The following is a 17,052-nucleotide window of genomic DNA, read 5'->3' as shown; positions in this document are numbered from 1 at the left end:
CTTCTTGATATAGTGTGGCCAGCACAGACCTCCAAACGTGTGAACCAGCACCACTGGAACCGTCACCTTAGGGTGGAGAGAAGGAGGCACCTGGGGATCAGCTTACTAATTTGAGGGGCTGATGAATTATTCACCCCTCCATTAACACAGAGGCCCTTGCAGCTCACCTCTTTTCCCTGCTCCAGACCCTCAGATCCTAGCCTGGCCTGAGCTCTGCAAGGTTCTGGGGGCCCCTGATGAAGAGATGCTGGGAGAGCTGGGGTCCTATCTGCTACTGGCCTTGGCACTGGTGGGCCCAGGCCCCAGGGCCCAGGCCATGAAAGGTAAGAGCTCCTGGGGACAGACAGGAACCAGGAGCAGGCAGAGGGGTGGGCAGGCAGCAGCTGGGGCCCCAGGAGGTTCCTATGTGGGAGGCCAGACAGCAGGAGGCCCTTTCTGGGAAGTTGGCTGAGTTGAGGATATATTTGTTTCTGAGGGGGAAGACAATGTTTACTGCAGGCCTTCTATGTGCTGGATGCTTTACAATATGATTGCGTTTAATCTTCACAACAGACATGTAGGTGGGTGTTAGTCCCCTGTTTAAAAATGAGGAAACTGAGAGGGAGAGGGGTTAAGTAACCTGTCCAAGGCTGCATGGTTACCAAGAGTGGAGGTAATGGCTCAGAGAACTATTGAAGGTTTATTGCTGGCAGGAGATCTTCTTCTCTTCCTGAGAGCCTTTTCTACTTCCCCACTGCCAGCCAAGTGAAACCAGAGGTCCTGATAATGGCATTCAGTGCCCTCCCAGGTTTGCCTCCTAACTGAATAGCCAGCCTCACCTCCCTGTGTCCCGGGCGTTTGGTGCTCTGGCAGAGGATCACACCAGCTTCTGGGCATGCCTCGCCCTCAGGGCTTTCCCCCTGCTGGGCCCTCTTTTTGAAAGGTCCCCTTTCTCTTTTTCTACCTGAGAACATCTGGTTCACCCATTAAGCTTGGTCAAACACCAGTTCCTCCAGGAAAATTCCATTTGCCTTCATCAGCCTTACGTGCTCCTCCTTGGAGCTCCCAGAACCCCCTGCCGGCTCTCTGGCCCCAGGTCACTGCATGCTGCCCCAGCCCTCCAAGAGTTGTGTGCCCATCTGTGAAGCCAGGGCGGTATCATTTCCCCATCTTCAAGGGGCACACATGTGTGAGGGCTCAGCAAACAGCTCTTGGTGCTTGTTCTCCTGCAGGTTCAGGTGGGGCTTAGAAAGGAAACATAACTTGCCAGTCACCTAGTTGTTAGCAGAGATGGCTGGGCAGCCAGGAGTCTTACTCCATGTCCGATGGAAAAATAGCTGTCCCCATTTCCCAGTGCTGGGGCTTTAGTGGCCCAGGGTAGGTACCCACCCAGTCCTGGAGCACAAGGCCTCCTGGGCCACAGGATTCCTGCTCCAGCACTCTCATGGCTTTTCCTGTCCCAAGGGGAACAGTTGGGGGAAGGGCGAGGACAGGAGAGAATGTCCCTCTGTCCTCTGCCATAAAGGCATGAATCTGACACCATTCCTACCCTGGCTGCCCCAGGGCCAGTCAGGGAGCCAAGAACGTGAACTGGTGTGCATCCTGCAGCCCATGCATGGCTTTACCTCATCAGTGCTTGCCACCCAGCAAGGTTGTTATGCCCATTTCACAGATGCATGACTGAGGCGCAGGGAGGCTAAGTGACGGTGAGTCTAAGCCTTTGTTCATGCCATTTCCTCCCTCCAAATTTTCCCCACTAACAACACCTCCTTGTTCCTCCTGGTCAAACTCAAATGTCACCTCCCCAGTGAATCTTGACCTTCCCTTAACTGTACTGTGCAACCCCCTGCCCCCAACCCCCTGAGTGTGAGCTTCCCAGGGAGGGGCCCATTCTGAATCTGCACAGGTCTGGTACAGGGCACATGCTTGGTGAATGTGTATTCTCTTACCAGAACTTTGGTGAAGTGTATTCTTCTGGTTGCAAGTGACAGAAACCCAATCTGGATGAGTTTAAGTAAAAAGAAGAATTCATTGGCTCTGTAACCAGGGAGGCAGAGTACTGAGCTAGGTTCAGGGATGCCTGAAGCCAGAGCATCTTGCTTGCGAGGCCCTTTCTGCTTCTTACATGGCTCTTGCCATTTGCTGACAAGCTTTCTTAATGAGCCCTGAGCATGGTCCCGCCCAGGGCCCTCACTCCCAGCCTAGGAACCCCGGAGGAAAGGGTTCTCATCCAGGCATCCTGCAGCAGGACTCTGCCTGGCTGAAAGCACACGCCCATCCTGTAGGCCAGTCACTGTGGTGGTTGGGGGGACCCAGGATTTCCCAGCTGGGGTCGTGTGTCCTTTACCTGGGGCAGGGAAAGACAAGGGAGAGTTAGCACATGGAGGCAAGGGAAGGGAGTGTGTCTGAAATCATGTTGCCAGCAGTAGAAGAGTGGGTGCTGGGCAAACAAACAGCAAGTGGCTTTCCTTTCTGAGCCTCAGTTGTCGCGCTTGGTAAATGGAGTCAGTAACACCTGCCCTGCCTATTCTGTGGGGATATTGAGGATGATACAAGATCGTTCATTCATTCATTCAGCAAATGCACACTGAGCACCTGCTTTGTGCCAGGCACTGTTCCAGGTGCTTGGGATACAGCAGAGAACAAAACAGACAAAAATCCCTGCTCTTATAGAGCTTTGTTTTGTGGACAGAGAACTAGCAATGAACCAAACAAGGTAAATAGGACATTAGATGGTGGTGAGTGCCATGGGGAACATATAGCAGAAAGGAGAGAAGGAGTAGAGGAATGGAGAGAGGGTTTCAATTATAAATAGAGTGGTTGGGGAAAGCCTCATGGAGAAGGTGACTATTAGTGGGTTGCTTATATTTTTACCTTTTAATTATGAAAAATTTCAAACATACACAAAATAGAAAAAATAGTGTAATAAATCCCTATATTTCCATCAACCATCTTCAACAATTACCAATATTCTGCCTTTTTTGTTTCTTTTGTGCCACCTCTACCTCCACTTTGGGGGTTCTGGAGAAACTTAAAGCCAATCCCAGATATCACATTATTTCACCCATAAATGCCTGTTAGAGTGTATCTCTAACAGACATATATATATAGAGAGATATATAGATATTCCCAATATCATTTTAATGGCATAATAATTCCTTATTTTTATCTAATACTCAGTTCATATTCAGTTTTCCAAAATTATTGCCAAAAAATTATATTATAATTGGTTTGTTCATATCAGAATCCAAACAAGGCCCACATACTGCATTTAGGTGATATTTGACTCTTTAGTCTCTTTTTAAAAAATCTCCCCTGGCAACCACTTTTCTACTCTGTTTTTCTGTGAATTTGACTTTTTTTAAAAAAGATTCCACATATAAGTGATACCATGAAGCATTTGTCTTTCTCTGTTAAGCTTGTTTCACTTAAGCATAATGCCCTCAATGTTGCAAATATGAGGATGGCCTTTTTCAAGGCTGAGTAATAATAATGTTCCATCATATATATGTATGTGTATGTGTATGTGTATGTATATGTATATGTATATGTATATATATATAACAAAATTATATATAAAATACACAATTCACTTATCTGGTGAGAGACACTTAGGCAGTTTCCATACCTTGGCTGTTGTGAGTGATGCTTACAATGAACATGGGAGGCCAGGTAACTCTTTGAGATCCTGTTTTGATTTCCTTTGGAGATGTACTCAGAAGTGAGATTGCTGGATCATATGGTAGTTCTATTTAATTGTTTGAGGAACCTCCATATTGATTGTCATGGTGGCTGCACCAGTTCACACTCCCACCCACAGTGCAGGAGGGTTTCCTTTTCCCCACATCTTTGCCAACACTTGTTATCTCTTATCTTTTTGATATTAGCCATTCTAATAGGTGTAAAGTGATATCTCATCGTGGCTTTGATTTGCATTTCCCTGATTAGTGATGTTGAACACCTTTTAATGTACCTGTTAGCCATTTGTATGTCTTCTTTGGGAAAATGTCTATCCAGTTTCTCTGCTCATTTTTAAGTGGACTGTCTGGTTTTATTATTTTGTTTTTTGGCTATTGAGTTCTATGAATTCTTTATATATTTTGGATATTAACCCCTTATCAGATGTGTTATCTGCAATTATTTTCTCCCATTCCATAGGTTGCCTTTTCATTCTGTGATGGTTTCCCTGTACAGGAGCTTTTTTGTTCAATGTAGTCCCACTTATTTATTTTTGCTTTTGTTGCCTTTGATTTTGGTTCAAATCCAAAAAAATCATTCCCATGGCCATTGTTAAGGATCTTACTGCCTGTTTTCTTCTACCTGAGGCTCTCTGAATACAGCAATTGTGACTTCTCCCCTTCACCCTTATTTTCTGTTGAAGCCCCTGGGTAATTCGAATTTCCCACATTCTGCACTTGGCTGAATCAACACTATCCTTGTGTTGTCATTTAGAATGTTCTTCTAGCTTCTATATTTACTCTAACTTGTAGACAGATCCAGAGACTTCATTAGATTCCAGTTCTTTTTTTTTTCTAAGAAGATGTTAAGGGTAGTATGTATGGATTGCATCAGGCTACATATTACCCACTGTTCTATTTATCCTGTTCCACTTCAGTGTTAAGATTGATCAGTGGCTTCAGGGGTTGTTAGCCTGATCCATTCATTATAAAGTTCCCTTTAAAGGTAAATTTTTGGGTACTTTTTGAATTACAAAAATTTTTAAACATTTAGTAAAATTGAAAGAATTTTACAGGGAATACCTATCTACCCAGCCATCTAGGTTTTACCTCTCATCATTTACCTGTTTACTCAGTGATTAGAATAGACATTGACAAGAATTATTTCATTTAGGTTTGCAAAATTATGTTTTACTAATGTTGTTATTCTTTCTGCAGTCTTCTATAAATAGCAATTTTCCTTCATCAGCTATTTGGTTATCCCAAAATACAGTCCATAACAGGAAAAGCAAAATAGATGCTTAATTTTCTCTCTTTCTATATATCAATTTTCAAAAAATGAAAAATAAGTTCATGCCCCACAACCTTTAAAAGAAACCAGTTTCTTCTTAATATCTTTTGAGTTTCCTTATGAATTTATGAATTTTTATATATTTGATGTGTTTTAATCCACTGCAATCATTATTCCTTTTTTGATGCTCAAATGGTACCTCCTTTAGCCAGCAGGAGCCCCTTCAGTAGGGTCCTGTGTCTTTTGCCACAATTCCAGCAGTCTGTGGCACCTTCTTTGCTTTCTGGTGATAAGCTGTCCCAAAGAGATTTTCTGTATTTCCTGTCCTAGACCAGCCATTTCTCTAAGGAGCCCTGGCTCATTTTAGTTGGACAAAATAACCCTAATCTAAGGCCCAGGGATTGCAAAATACTACTGAATATCATTGCTTTTAGACCTTTTTAGTGAACAGACCTAGGAAATTAACTTTTTTTAGAAATAAAAATAAATCTTAAATTCATACTAATGTTTTCAATTCAAATTAGGGATCACAAGCATTCTACTTTTTTATTTTTTTTGTATAAAATTATATAAAATAACAGTGTTTGCTATTATTATTAATTATAAATCTACTGAATATATTAAGATTTCTTTGTGGTTCATTTTGTTCTTGGGATAGATCCCACTAGAAATGTAGTGGGATATATTCAATATAGTTGAAATAGTGTATTTCAAAGTCACTTGAAATCATTATTTTCCCCATCTGAATGTGAATATACAGTTAAGTTTATTTCAGTTTGGGATATTTAAGGGTTACTTTAAAATTCTTTTTGATAATTTAAGAATTATATTAAAAATTATTCAGGATTATAAAGTCAAAATTAAACAAGTTGCATATAAAGAGGCCTTGTAGCCATGACTTTTTTCTCCCATCTATGTACTCCTTCCCCTGACAGAATCATTTTCATGGGTTTCCTTCCATTGTTTTCTTTTTAAAAACACACCCAAATATGTGCATAGCAGAATGGACTTTTAGCATTGTAATAGGCAATGCACATTTCCACTTGGAGGGTGGTGGGGGCTGTTATTATTTTCAATTTTTAAATTCTCTACTGAACATATCTAGGACCTGGCATATAGTACTATTTTATCTCAAAGTTTAGGCCCACCCCCCAACATCCTGTCTCCTTTCCCTGCCCTATTTTTTCTCCACAGAACTTATCACTATTTAACTTACTCTGTATTTTACTTATTATGTTCTTTGTCTGTCTTCTCCACCAGAATGTAAATTCCAGAAGGGCAGGAATTTTTGTGTTTGTTTCTGCTGTAACCCCAGCACCTAAAACAATGCATCACACTCAAGCCATACTTGTTGAGGGAATAAAAGGATGCTTGTGAAGTATTTGAAGAATAAGTACATGAATGAACAAATATATGAGCAAATGAATTGAGTTAGGGTCAAGATCTCATTCCCTCTAATCCTATCCCAAAGACCCAGTTTTGTAGCTGGGCCCACCACCCAGGACCCCAGCCCTGACTCTGAGCTAGTCTTCCTTCTTATCCCAGGTGTCAAATGTGGGGGTGTGCTCTCAGCACCTTCTGGAAACTTCTCCAGCCCCAACTTCCCCAAGCTCTACCCCTACAACATGGAGTGCAGCTGGCTGATCGTAGTGGCCGAGGGCTCCTCGGTGCTGCTCACCTTCCACTCCTTTGACCTGGAATACCACGACACCTGTGGCTTCGACTTCCTGGAGATCTACAACGGGGCGTCAGGAGACCAGGGGAACCTGCTGGGGAGATTCTGTGGCCAGGTGCCCCCGCCACCCTTCACCTCCTCCTGGCATGTTATGTCTGTCATCTTTCACTCAGACAAGCACGTGGCCAGCCGAGGCTTTTCCGCTGGCTACCAAAAAGGCAAGGGGGGCCTAGGCAGTGCAGAGGGTGGCCCTGGGTGGAGGTGGGGGAGAGCAGGGGGCTCAGGTGAGGCTTACGGGGTCTCAGCGTCTGAGCACGTTGGCTGCTCGGGAACTGCTCTCTGAGCACGGGCGCAGGCAGCCTCCCTACAGTCTGGGAGGCTGTGGGTGCCCACCCTTACGGCAACACTCCCTACGTCTCCAATTGGTATTCCTGGAAGCCCTCCAAGGGTCTCGTTGTGCTCGGGAACAAGGCCCCTCGCTCTCCTCTGTCCTCCTTATCCCCTGCCACGGCATCAGGACACGGGAGGGGACACCAGAGGGGACACCATGCCGCCCCTGCTGCTGACCCCGCCGCAGCGCCGCGTCACCTCACAGGCACAGGAATCCGCCCCCCGCCCCGCCCCCAGATCCTCCGGAGTGGAAGGTGCAGGTGCGCGAGGGTCTGTGTGGAGGTGGTGACACTGTCCTTCCCAGAGCCTTTCCTGAATGCCTCTTATGTCTTGGGTCCCCACCCCTCCGCCCCTCGGTCTAGGGAAAGGAGCAGAGGCCTTGCCTCCTTCCCCTCCCCGTTGGCTCACTCCTCCTGCCCTCGGGCTTCTCTGCACAGACTCCAGCCTCCCTTCTCCTCCCAAGGCCGAAACTAAAGGCTTTCTCCACATCAACTCAAGCAATAGACAACCACAGCGGGTCCTGGTGCACAGGGTCTACCAACAGCAACTGGGAGCCCAGGTGGGACTCCAGTCCCCACTGGTTTTAGAGGCATTCAGTTGTAAAACACTAAAACACAAGAATCATAGACTGATCAAATCATAGTTTTGGAATTTTAACCCTTAGATTTCTAAAATGTTAGGATATCAAAGTCATGATACCATGGGCACGTTTTCCAACATTTTTAAAAACAGGACTACCCTTCCATCAATTGGAACATTATGTTAATCTCTGATATGTAAAAGAGATAATGGCAGTATTTCAGTAGTATGCATTTATTTTATAAGTTTGTATTTTTAACATTTACTTATTAAAAGCCAATCATTGAAAATAAGTCAGTATTGACCATCTCCAATGAGTTAAATTTTTACACAAAGACACGTGATTATAGATGCTGTCTTCATTGCATTAAAAAATAATTTGAATACAGCATAAGAATGAAATTTGCACCAACCAGATGCTGCAGATAGATGCCCCAAGGGGCCACTGTGCAGCCCCAGAGCATAGTTTGAAAGCTTCTGCTAAAAGGTTAGCATTGGAAGGGATCTCACAGGTTGTCAAACCTGCCCTTTCATTTCACAAATATATCTGAGATCAGAGGGGGTATGTGCCTTCCCAGGGTCACACAGCTGGGAGATGGAAACTCTGGGACAAAAAGTCAAGTCCTTAGCTTCCCAGTGCAGTGCCCTGTTCACATAGCCATGCCATGGGGTGAGATTCTGGAGTCTTAGGAAACATGTCTGGGTGTGCCCCTCCCTGCTGGTGGCCTCCAGCTAGTCATGGCATGCGTCATCACCCACCTCTTGGTTGCACTGGCTGCTCTGGGTTCCGAAGGGCTTTCACCAGCACCTTAGCTGCTACCTGAGTCTGAGCATGGTAGATTAGGCGAGGCAGGTCTTATGATTTCTGACAGTTCTCTGAGGCTCAGACAGGCCGGATCACACGGCCAATAGAAGGCAGAGCTGAGAGGGAACCAGTCTTCAGACTTTGAGCTCATCTCTACTTCATCAGATCTTCTCTCTCAGCTTCAGTTTCCTCACCTGTTGGGGAAGTTTGATGCATTCCTGAGCTCAGGCACCTCAGTCTCTGTGCCCCACTGGCCTGGCTGGAGGGGTGCAGAGAGAATCACAAGGTCAAGTGCATGGGCTCTATAGTCAGCCAAGTCCTGCTTTCCCTGGTACCCACTGGGGGACCTGCTGTTAGGGCCCTGCCCGTGTCCCTTGGGCCTTGCCACTTCAGTGGCTCAGGCCAACCTCTGCATCTCATTCCTTGAGGGCTTTTTCTGAAGTCTGGGTGGATCACCTCTACCCCCAAGCGGCCCTCAGCCTGGACTCTCGGGAGCTGGTGTATAAATACCCAGCTCCCTTACTCTGGGGTGACTGAGGTGGGTGCTCTGCACCACTTCCCGGAGTTCTCAGCATGGCTCAGCAGCTGGCGTGACCATGCCCGTTAGTGGCCCTCACTCCCTCATCCCCATATGGGGACCCCTGTATCTCCCAAATAAGCTCCCTGTGCTCAGATCCTGGTCTCAGAGTCTGTCTGAGTGAACCCAAGCTCACACAAATAAATTTTTAACTTCTCTGTGCTTCCATTTCCTCAGCTGTAAAATGGGAAATCTACCACACATTTCTCAGAGAGCAAGTGCTCGGCGGATGGCGCCAGGGCTCCTGTGAGACACGGTGGGAGTGGCACCCTAGGGGGTGTCTGGCTCCCAAGGGAGGGGGCCAGGGAGCCATGGGGAGGGAGAAGGGTTAGTTCATGCGGACTCCCTTGCAGATGTGTGTGGTGGCATCCTGACGGGCCTCTCGGGGGTCCTCACCAGCCCTGAGTACCCCAACAACTACCCCAACAACATGGAGTGCCACTGGGTGGTCCGGACCACTGGCCCCGCCACTGTCAAGCTGGTGTTCGTGGACTTCCAGGTGGAGGGCAATGAGGAGTGCACCTTTGACTATGTGGCCGTGCTTGGGGGGCCTGGCCCTGCTCACGGGCACCACTACTGTGGCAGCACCAGGCCCCCCACCCTCGTGTCGCTGGGCCATGAGCTGCAGGTGGTCTTCAAGTCTGACTTTAACATTGGAGGACGGGGCTTCAAGGCCTACTACTACTCAGGTAGGAGGGGCTGGTGCTCCAGCCTCATCCCCACTGCATGCTGGGCTCCTGCCTCCCCTTCATGCTTTTAGGGGTCATACTCTCCTGCCTCCAGGCCTTGCACTGCCTGCTCCTTCTCTGCCTGTAGTGCTGTAGCACACCCTTCCCTGCTGGTTAGTGCCAAGAGACAAGCATGTCACCTTTTCTGTGAAGACTTCCTGATTCACTCCAAATTAATCCCTTCCTTCAACTCCTCATAGAGTTTTTTGCAGCAATGATCGAACACTTATCCCTTCTGTGTGTGGTTTGCATGTTGATCTCTCCTGTCTGTGAGTTCCTATGGGCTTATCTTTATACCTGCCACATAGAAGGTACTCAATTAATGTGTGTGCAAATGAATGAATTAATCCTTGGGAAGTAAACTTTCTAGTGGAGAACATGGAGAAGGAAAGAGACAATGACAACCCATTGTGAGCTGGGCTGTCTAGTGGTAAGACTCACAGATGACTTCCTGGAGGAGGAGAGACTTAAGTAGCGCTTTGAAGGAGTTAGCCAGAGGCAGAAGAAAAGAAGGGTGCAAAGGCATAGAGGACAGGGAGAGTTTGCTATGCTCACGGTAGTAGGAGATATTTGGTGAGGCTGGATGAAGGGCAGTGAGAAAAGGGGCAAGGTCGGTTCATGAACCACCTTGTCTGTCAAGTCCCAGTTTGGACTCAACTCTGAGAACAGGTATTAGGTATTGTTACTGAATTCCTAATAGTGTCAACATCTGAACTGGATTGCCAATTGGAATGAGAGTCCCAGCTTCCAGCTAATTTCAGTTTAAAGTAGGCTTTGGAATCAATTGTCCTGTTGGCTGGCTGTGGTGCCTACAATCTGCCCCGTCAAACCTGCTTCCCAAGCCACAGCTGCAGAGGGTGACAGACTCCATTCTTTTCACCATTGCTCTTTCTGCCCCTCTCTCCCCAATCCAGGAGGATGCCAAGAGGTGTACACAGCTGTGCGGGGCAATTTCTCCAGCCCACAGTACCCCCACTCCTACCCCAACAATATCCGGTGCCACTGGATCATTCGCCAGCCCCCTGGCTACAGGGTCAAGGTGTTCTTCCTGGACCTGGAACTGGAGGGGCCCAACAGCCTGACCAGGACCTGTGACTTTGACCATCTGGCAGCCTTCGATGGGGCCAGTGAGGAGGCACCCCTGCTGGGGAGCTGGTGTGGCCACCATCTGCCACCACCAATCACATCAAGGCACAACCAGCTCCTGCTTCTGCTGCACACAGACCGCAGCACCACCCGCAGGGGCTTCTCGGTGGCCTACATTGGAGGTCAGCTGGGGGTGAGGGTTGTGGGTATGCTGGTGGGGGAAGGCAAGGCTGGGGGCCCAGGTCTTTGCAGTCTCCTTCCTCCATTCCACCAACTGGTCTCCTCCAACCTCTTCTTGGGAGGCTCCTGCCCCAGGAACTCTAAGACGGCACCAGTGGGGCCCTTGCTTATTTCCACTATTGCAAAACCCTACTTTCCCAGCTGCCAGCTCTATAATTTCTGATTCCTCCTCATATGTCTCCTTTCCCTATGGGCTCTTAGCCTCTCTTGTACTGTGGTCAATCCTCTGTATCCAGGGGTGATACACAAAATACAGTAATATTATTTATGATAAACAATTGGTACTACCGTGGAGATGCTAACCAGCCTTGCTTGCATCAGTCATAAATCTTGACAGACTTGAAAAAATGGCCTTTGTTTTTCTCATGTAACAGAAAGTCTGCAGCTTGGCAGCTGCTGTATTGGTTCAGGGATGCAGCACTGTACCAGCCTGCTGGTATCTCTGGGATTCTCTCAGGCTCGTGACTACAAAATGGCTGCCCCAACTCCAGGCATCATGTCCATATTCAAGGCTGGAAGAGGGTTGGGGAGGTGCCAACCACACATGTCCCTTTATCAGGAAAACAAAAGCATTTTCAGAAGTCTTCCAAAGACTTCTTGGTCTCATTAGTTTGAACCTGGTCAGATGCCTGTGCCTAGCTGCAGGGGAGGCTGGGGGAGTTGGTACTTGGGTTTTCCAGCCACCACAGTGCCACTTATATTTGCCAGCCAACAGTGTCCACTGTCTCTCCCCTCCTCTCACCACCTGTCCCTGGGCCATAGGCCCAGGAATGCTTGTGTTCTGGACCCATTTTTCTCTCTGCCTGGCCAGGCTAAAGCTCCTCATTGTGCAGGCATGGAAACAAGGTACAGAGAGAGGAAAGGACTTTACTGCAGTCACGTGGACAGTGTGGACAGTTCCTCACTCCCTTGCCTTCTTGTTTGGTGGAGCAGGGCTCAGGGATGGGCATTCAGGCCTGAGGTTAGACAAACCAGGGCCACATCCGAATTCTGTTGTATACTGCCCATCCAGCTAGGCAGACCCGCCTTTTCTGGGCCTCGGTCAGCACCATCTGTAACCTGGGGAAGAACAGTTCCTCTGTTAGTGCAATCCCCTTCTCAGACTGCACTCTGCAGAGCCAGGGGCCGTGGGCTCTGCCACAGCTAGTGGGCAAGCAGCTCTCTCTCTGCAGGCCTCAGTTTTCCCACCTGCAAAATGAGGACATCGGTGGAGGACTCTGAAGTCTCTTCTGGTTCTGATAGTCTTGTACCCAGGCCGCGTCTTCTCCGGGGGGCTCTGTTTGATCTTGAGCAAGCCCCTTCTCCTTTTGGGGATTCCAGACACTGAGGCTGGGGCAGCTCTAATCCTGACTCCCATTCCAGGGGCAGGAGCTCCCACTCCCACCCGCCCCACTCCCTCCCCACATACCCGTGGGAGCCCAGGGTCAGACAGGGGCACTCATGCTGGGCAAGGCTCCAGCTGTGGCCTCCCAGCTGGAGAACAAACAGCATCCATCAGGGGTGACACACAGTTCAGCGCCACCGAGATCATCACGGGGGATGGTGGGCCCATAAATCCCCTGCTGCCCAGACACCAGAGGCAGAAATATGTCTGAAGCATTTCCCGGAGAGGGGTTGAGAGCTGCAGGCCTCCGCCTGCCAGCTCGGTCCTTCCCTCCCGCCAGTACCCCCTTCCCTTCCCCCACACTCCGCTCTGCCCCAGCAGGCCCTGCCTTCCCACACACGCATGCATGCTCACAGAAACCCAGGCGCCTAGAGTCACACCATCCTGGCCTGGAGGGGTGCAGGGGGCTGCCAGAGGGATGGAGAGACCAGGACCTTTGGAATCCTTCGGACCCAATGGCTAAAATCCGCTCAACCACTGCCAGCAACTTCATCTCTCAGAGCTTTAATTTCCAAAATTGTAAAATGGGCCTAGTCGTGTCCACTCCATGGGGTCACCAGGGCAAGGCACTGAGGCTTTCTTCATCTTGCTTTTCAAAACTGCGATTCCCCTCCTCCACACTGCCCACCCGGCTCTGCTCTCCCTCTTTCTTCTTGGCTTGATTCTCCTCCAGACCACTGTCATGCTTAGGTGTATTTTACACATCTATTGCTCCCATGCCCAACTAGAATTTAAGCTAGGAATTTATTTATTTATTTGTTTGTTTGTTTATTATTTTCTTTTCTTTACCTGTGATGCTTAGAATAGTGCCTGCACATAGTAGGTCATCAATAAATATTTGTTGAGTGATTGAATGAAAATGCCTGGCACATGACAAAGTGATTAGAAAATAGCAGCTTTCATTATGATTAAGAACATTCATTCATTCATTCATTCAGTCAGTCAGTCAGTAAGTCAGTCTGTCATTCAGTATACACTGTACCTACCAAGCTGTGCTTGGCTCTTAGGACACTGAAAGTAGGCATGGTGGCTGCCCCAGGAGCTCATAGTCCAATGAAGTTAAATGTAGTAACGCATGTTAAACATCCCCATGGGACTGCATAAGAACCGACCCAACTCTGGCTCTTGGTTTTTCCATCCACTGCCTTTTGGATGGAGGCTTGGGGAGGGTGGCAGTCAGGCCACCTGCCTCTAAGGCCTCTAGCTCCTCCCTCCCATCCCCAGTCGTGCCCGTGAATGTGAGTTGCTCCCGCACGGACTTCCAGATCCTGATCTCGGCGCAGGCACTGGCCCCACTGGAGCGGACCAAGGTCTACCTGGGCAGCCGGAGCTGTACTGCCCAGGAAGTCGGCAGCACCTTCCGGATCCAGGCCCGCTTTGACACCTGTGGCACTGAGTCTCAGGTAGGGGCTCAGGGGAGGAGGGTGGGCCTGGGGGAGGGGCTCTGACCCCTGCCGAAGGGCACCTGCCTTCCAGAGAAATCAGCTTCTCTTTCCTGCCGAGTGACTGCACAAGCCTGCCTGCAGAACTCAGCCCCTCTTGACTTTACCTCAACAAACTTGCTCAGTGTAGACATAAAAAAGAACTCAAATGGGGAGGCAGAGAAGGGGGCGTTTTGTGGCACAACCAGTGACAACTGAAAGCCCTGCTGGAGACTCCTCCCACAAGGTCCTGTGCACTGACCATCCGGGACTTCCTGCTGTTCCTTCCCTTCTCCCTGGGGCCCCCCAGAGCACCCCCATCCTTACCCCTTTAACACTCAGAGCTGCTTGAACTCTGTTGCCTCCTGCCGCCCCTTCCCCAGTGTTGTGATCCAAATCTTTCCTCGGCTTCACAAAACAAAAGGGCCCTTCAAGTAACAGGATCCACCTCCCTCCAAAGGCAGTGAGCCTTATAAATGATTTTTTTCCACTATACTTGTATTTTGGAGGTCTGAACCCAGGCTTGGGGCCCTCAGAGTCACTGGGCAGCAGCCCAGGCACCCTGGATGTTTATACTCTCAGGGACAGGTTGGGAAGGGAAAAAGTAGAGGAGGAACAGTTGTCTCTATCTGTGAGCACCCCACGCCCCCAGACATACACCCCAGCCTAGGTATCCAGGGATGTGCCAGATTGGCTTGGCAGAAATCTCATGCTTCCCAACAAACCCATACTCCCTTACCCCCAAACTTTAGCTAAATGTATGCCTCTGGCCCCTCCAGCCCACCCCTCTGCTTCCCCAGCTTCTTGGCCACCTCTGTCCCTCGTGGCCTGAGAAGAGGAAAAGTGGGTCAGTCTTGGCTGCCAAGATAATCTGCCCTCGCCTGTTCTCCATGCCCTAAATCTCCCAGGAATTTTCTTTGAAGCAGAACCACATTCCATAGAGTCATGAAATGATGGAGCCAGAGAATCCCAGACACAGGGAATCATAAATCTGGAATAAAGGACTCATAGACACTCAGAGTCTCAGAGTCACAGAACAACCAGCATAACTTGGAGCCACAGAATTATAGAATCTTGGAATCAATATCACAGAAGCATAAAAGCTGAGAACCTTAGGCTCATGATTCTTAGTGTAACCCCTGTAAGTCCTACACCCACAAGGACCCGTTTCTGCATTGAATCGCTTTTGAAGATGCACAGCTTAAAGGCCAAAAGCAATGAGAACTTCTAGTGCATCTCTTAGAAAACACTGCCGGCTTGATATTATGACCATGACACCCTGGCTTGTGTGGCCTCTCTTGCTTCCTCAAGTCTCTCATTCATCAAAAACCCCTAAAATGTCCCTGCACCTCCACTTCATGTGATTTTTTTCTCCTTTATTATATAGATTCACTTGGGCCCTTTCAGTGGGTCCCTCTCCACTCTCAGGCCTTGCCTTTCTTTGCCCAGTCCTGATTCTGTATCACAAAAATCCAGGACACCAGTTCTCCTCAGAGAGTGTGGAGGCAGACAGGCAGAAGGCTCCTTTGGGGACTGGAAGAGCCCCATGAGGTCACGGTCACAGGATCCAGATTTGTGACTCCCTGCCCATGCCTCCCCCAAGGGGTCAACAGTGTCCCGCGATGGCAGTCTCCTCCCACTCACTCCCACTTGCCTTGTGTTGGGCAGCTTCGGTTTTTAGAGTCCTCATCTCAGCAATGCCACCACTGGGCAGGGGCAGCCTGAGGGGCTGATGGGCTGCTGCATGTGTGGAGGGTGTGCAGTGCCCATTCCAGACCCACCAGGCTGCCCATCAAAATTCTACCCCTGAGTCCCCAGCCCAAACACCCCACTGTCTCAGGTCAACTAGACTCTCTGGGGGTAGGGGTGGGGGGCAGCGGTGTGCCAGAGCCCCTACATGTCACTCCTCAGTGGCTCTTCCCAACTCCAGGAAGGTACCATTGGGGCAACCAGGGACTCAGTAGCAGGGATGCATAATGGCTGCAGGCATAATTTGGAGAAAAGATTCAGAAGGAAAATCTCTCACACCAGGGACAGGGCTTCTTACTGAGAGGAGGAGACTTGGCCTTTGAACTTAGCTCTGGGCAAGTTATTGCCTTTGCTGGGCCTTAGTAGTCACATCTGTAAAGTGCCACAGAGGGGGGATTGTCCTCAGTGCCCTGTCCCCTGCAGTTCTGCATTCTTTGGTTTGAGTGAGGTATGGTAGCTAAAAGCACAGTTAAGAATCAGGCAGATTTGGGCGAGAATATGTTTCCGGTTACTTGTGTGCTGTTTGACCTCAGGCAAAGGATTTCACCCCGGACCTCAGTTTCTCATCTGTACAATGGGGATATTAATGGTACCAGTAAGAGAGGTTATTGTGAGATTAAATGAGATAATGTACTTAAAATACAGAGCCTGGAACATGGCAAATGTCCCTGTTACTGTTGCTATTATCTTTCTTAGACCCTGCCTTTTTAAAGCCAGAGCAAACATTGACCCATTGCATCTGATAGCATTCTTCCAGTGCCCCTTTCACAGATGGGGACACTGAGGCTCTGAGTGGGAAGGCAGTCTGTGACCACACTGGGACTACAACCCAGGCTTATTGGCCCTGAGTCCCCACATATCTAGGGGAACAGAGGCAGCTCCGGCCCTTTCAGGTGTGAATAAGGGCCCTGTAACCCCCACAGAGAAGGAATCACACTTCAGTGATTGTCAGCATGCTGTACATCGACTTCTCAGCTGGCGGGCAGGAGGATATCCATGAGTATGAGGTCCGCTGCAAGCCACGGCGCAAGGAGGCTTCTGTCCACCTGCTGTCCGGCTCCGACTGGCTGGGGCCCTATGCTGCCACTGCTGAGCACCTTCAGGAAGCGCCACCCAGGGATGAGGCAGAGGCACTGGAGGGTCCCATAGCCATGGTAGCCCAGGACCCCAGTGACATCGTCTTCCTGGGCCTTTGCATCCTGGCCGGAGTCCTCATGGTTATTGCCATTGTGGTCCTGATGCTGCTGTGAACAGGCAAGGTAGGGACCTGGCATCTGGCATCCCTATGAGGCAGCTTGGGGACCCCATAACAGGAATGGGACCAGGTCTCGCTGCTTTGTGGGTGACCTTGGGCAAGTCACTGTCCCTCCCTGAGCCTCCGTTTCTTAGGAACAATCAGTCTGTCTTGCTTATCTCTCAGGGCTGGTTGGTGTGAGGCTCAGAGAAGAGTGTACATGGATGAGAGATTTGT

General features: G+C 49.0%; 1 protein-coding gene across 1 annotated transcript; it reads left to right on the top strand.

Annotated features, from left to right (window-relative positions):
- Positions 1–244: 244 nt before the first annotated feature.
- Positions 245–16,831, top strand: CDCP2 (CUB domain containing protein 2). Its single transcript, XM_037021759.2, has 6 exons — positions 245–323; positions 6,493–6,840; positions 9,327–9,662; positions 10,616–10,969; positions 13,636–13,814; positions 16,505–16,831. Exons 1-6 carry the CDS (start codon positions 245–247, stop codon positions 16,829–16,831), a joined length of 1,623 nt encoding a protein of 540 aa, XP_036877654.1.
- Positions 16,832–17,052: the final 221 nt, after the last annotated feature.

This window comes from Manis javanica, chromosome 4, assembly GCF_040802235.1.
Source record: "Manis javanica isolate MJ-LG chromosome 4, MJ_LKY, whole genome shotgun sequence".
Classification (NCBI taxonomy): Eukaryota; Metazoa; Chordata; class Mammalia; order Pholidota; family Manidae; genus Manis; species Manis javanica.
The sequence above is the reverse complement of the archived record's forward strand: the minus strand, read 5'-3'. Positions and strand labels throughout refer to the sequence as shown.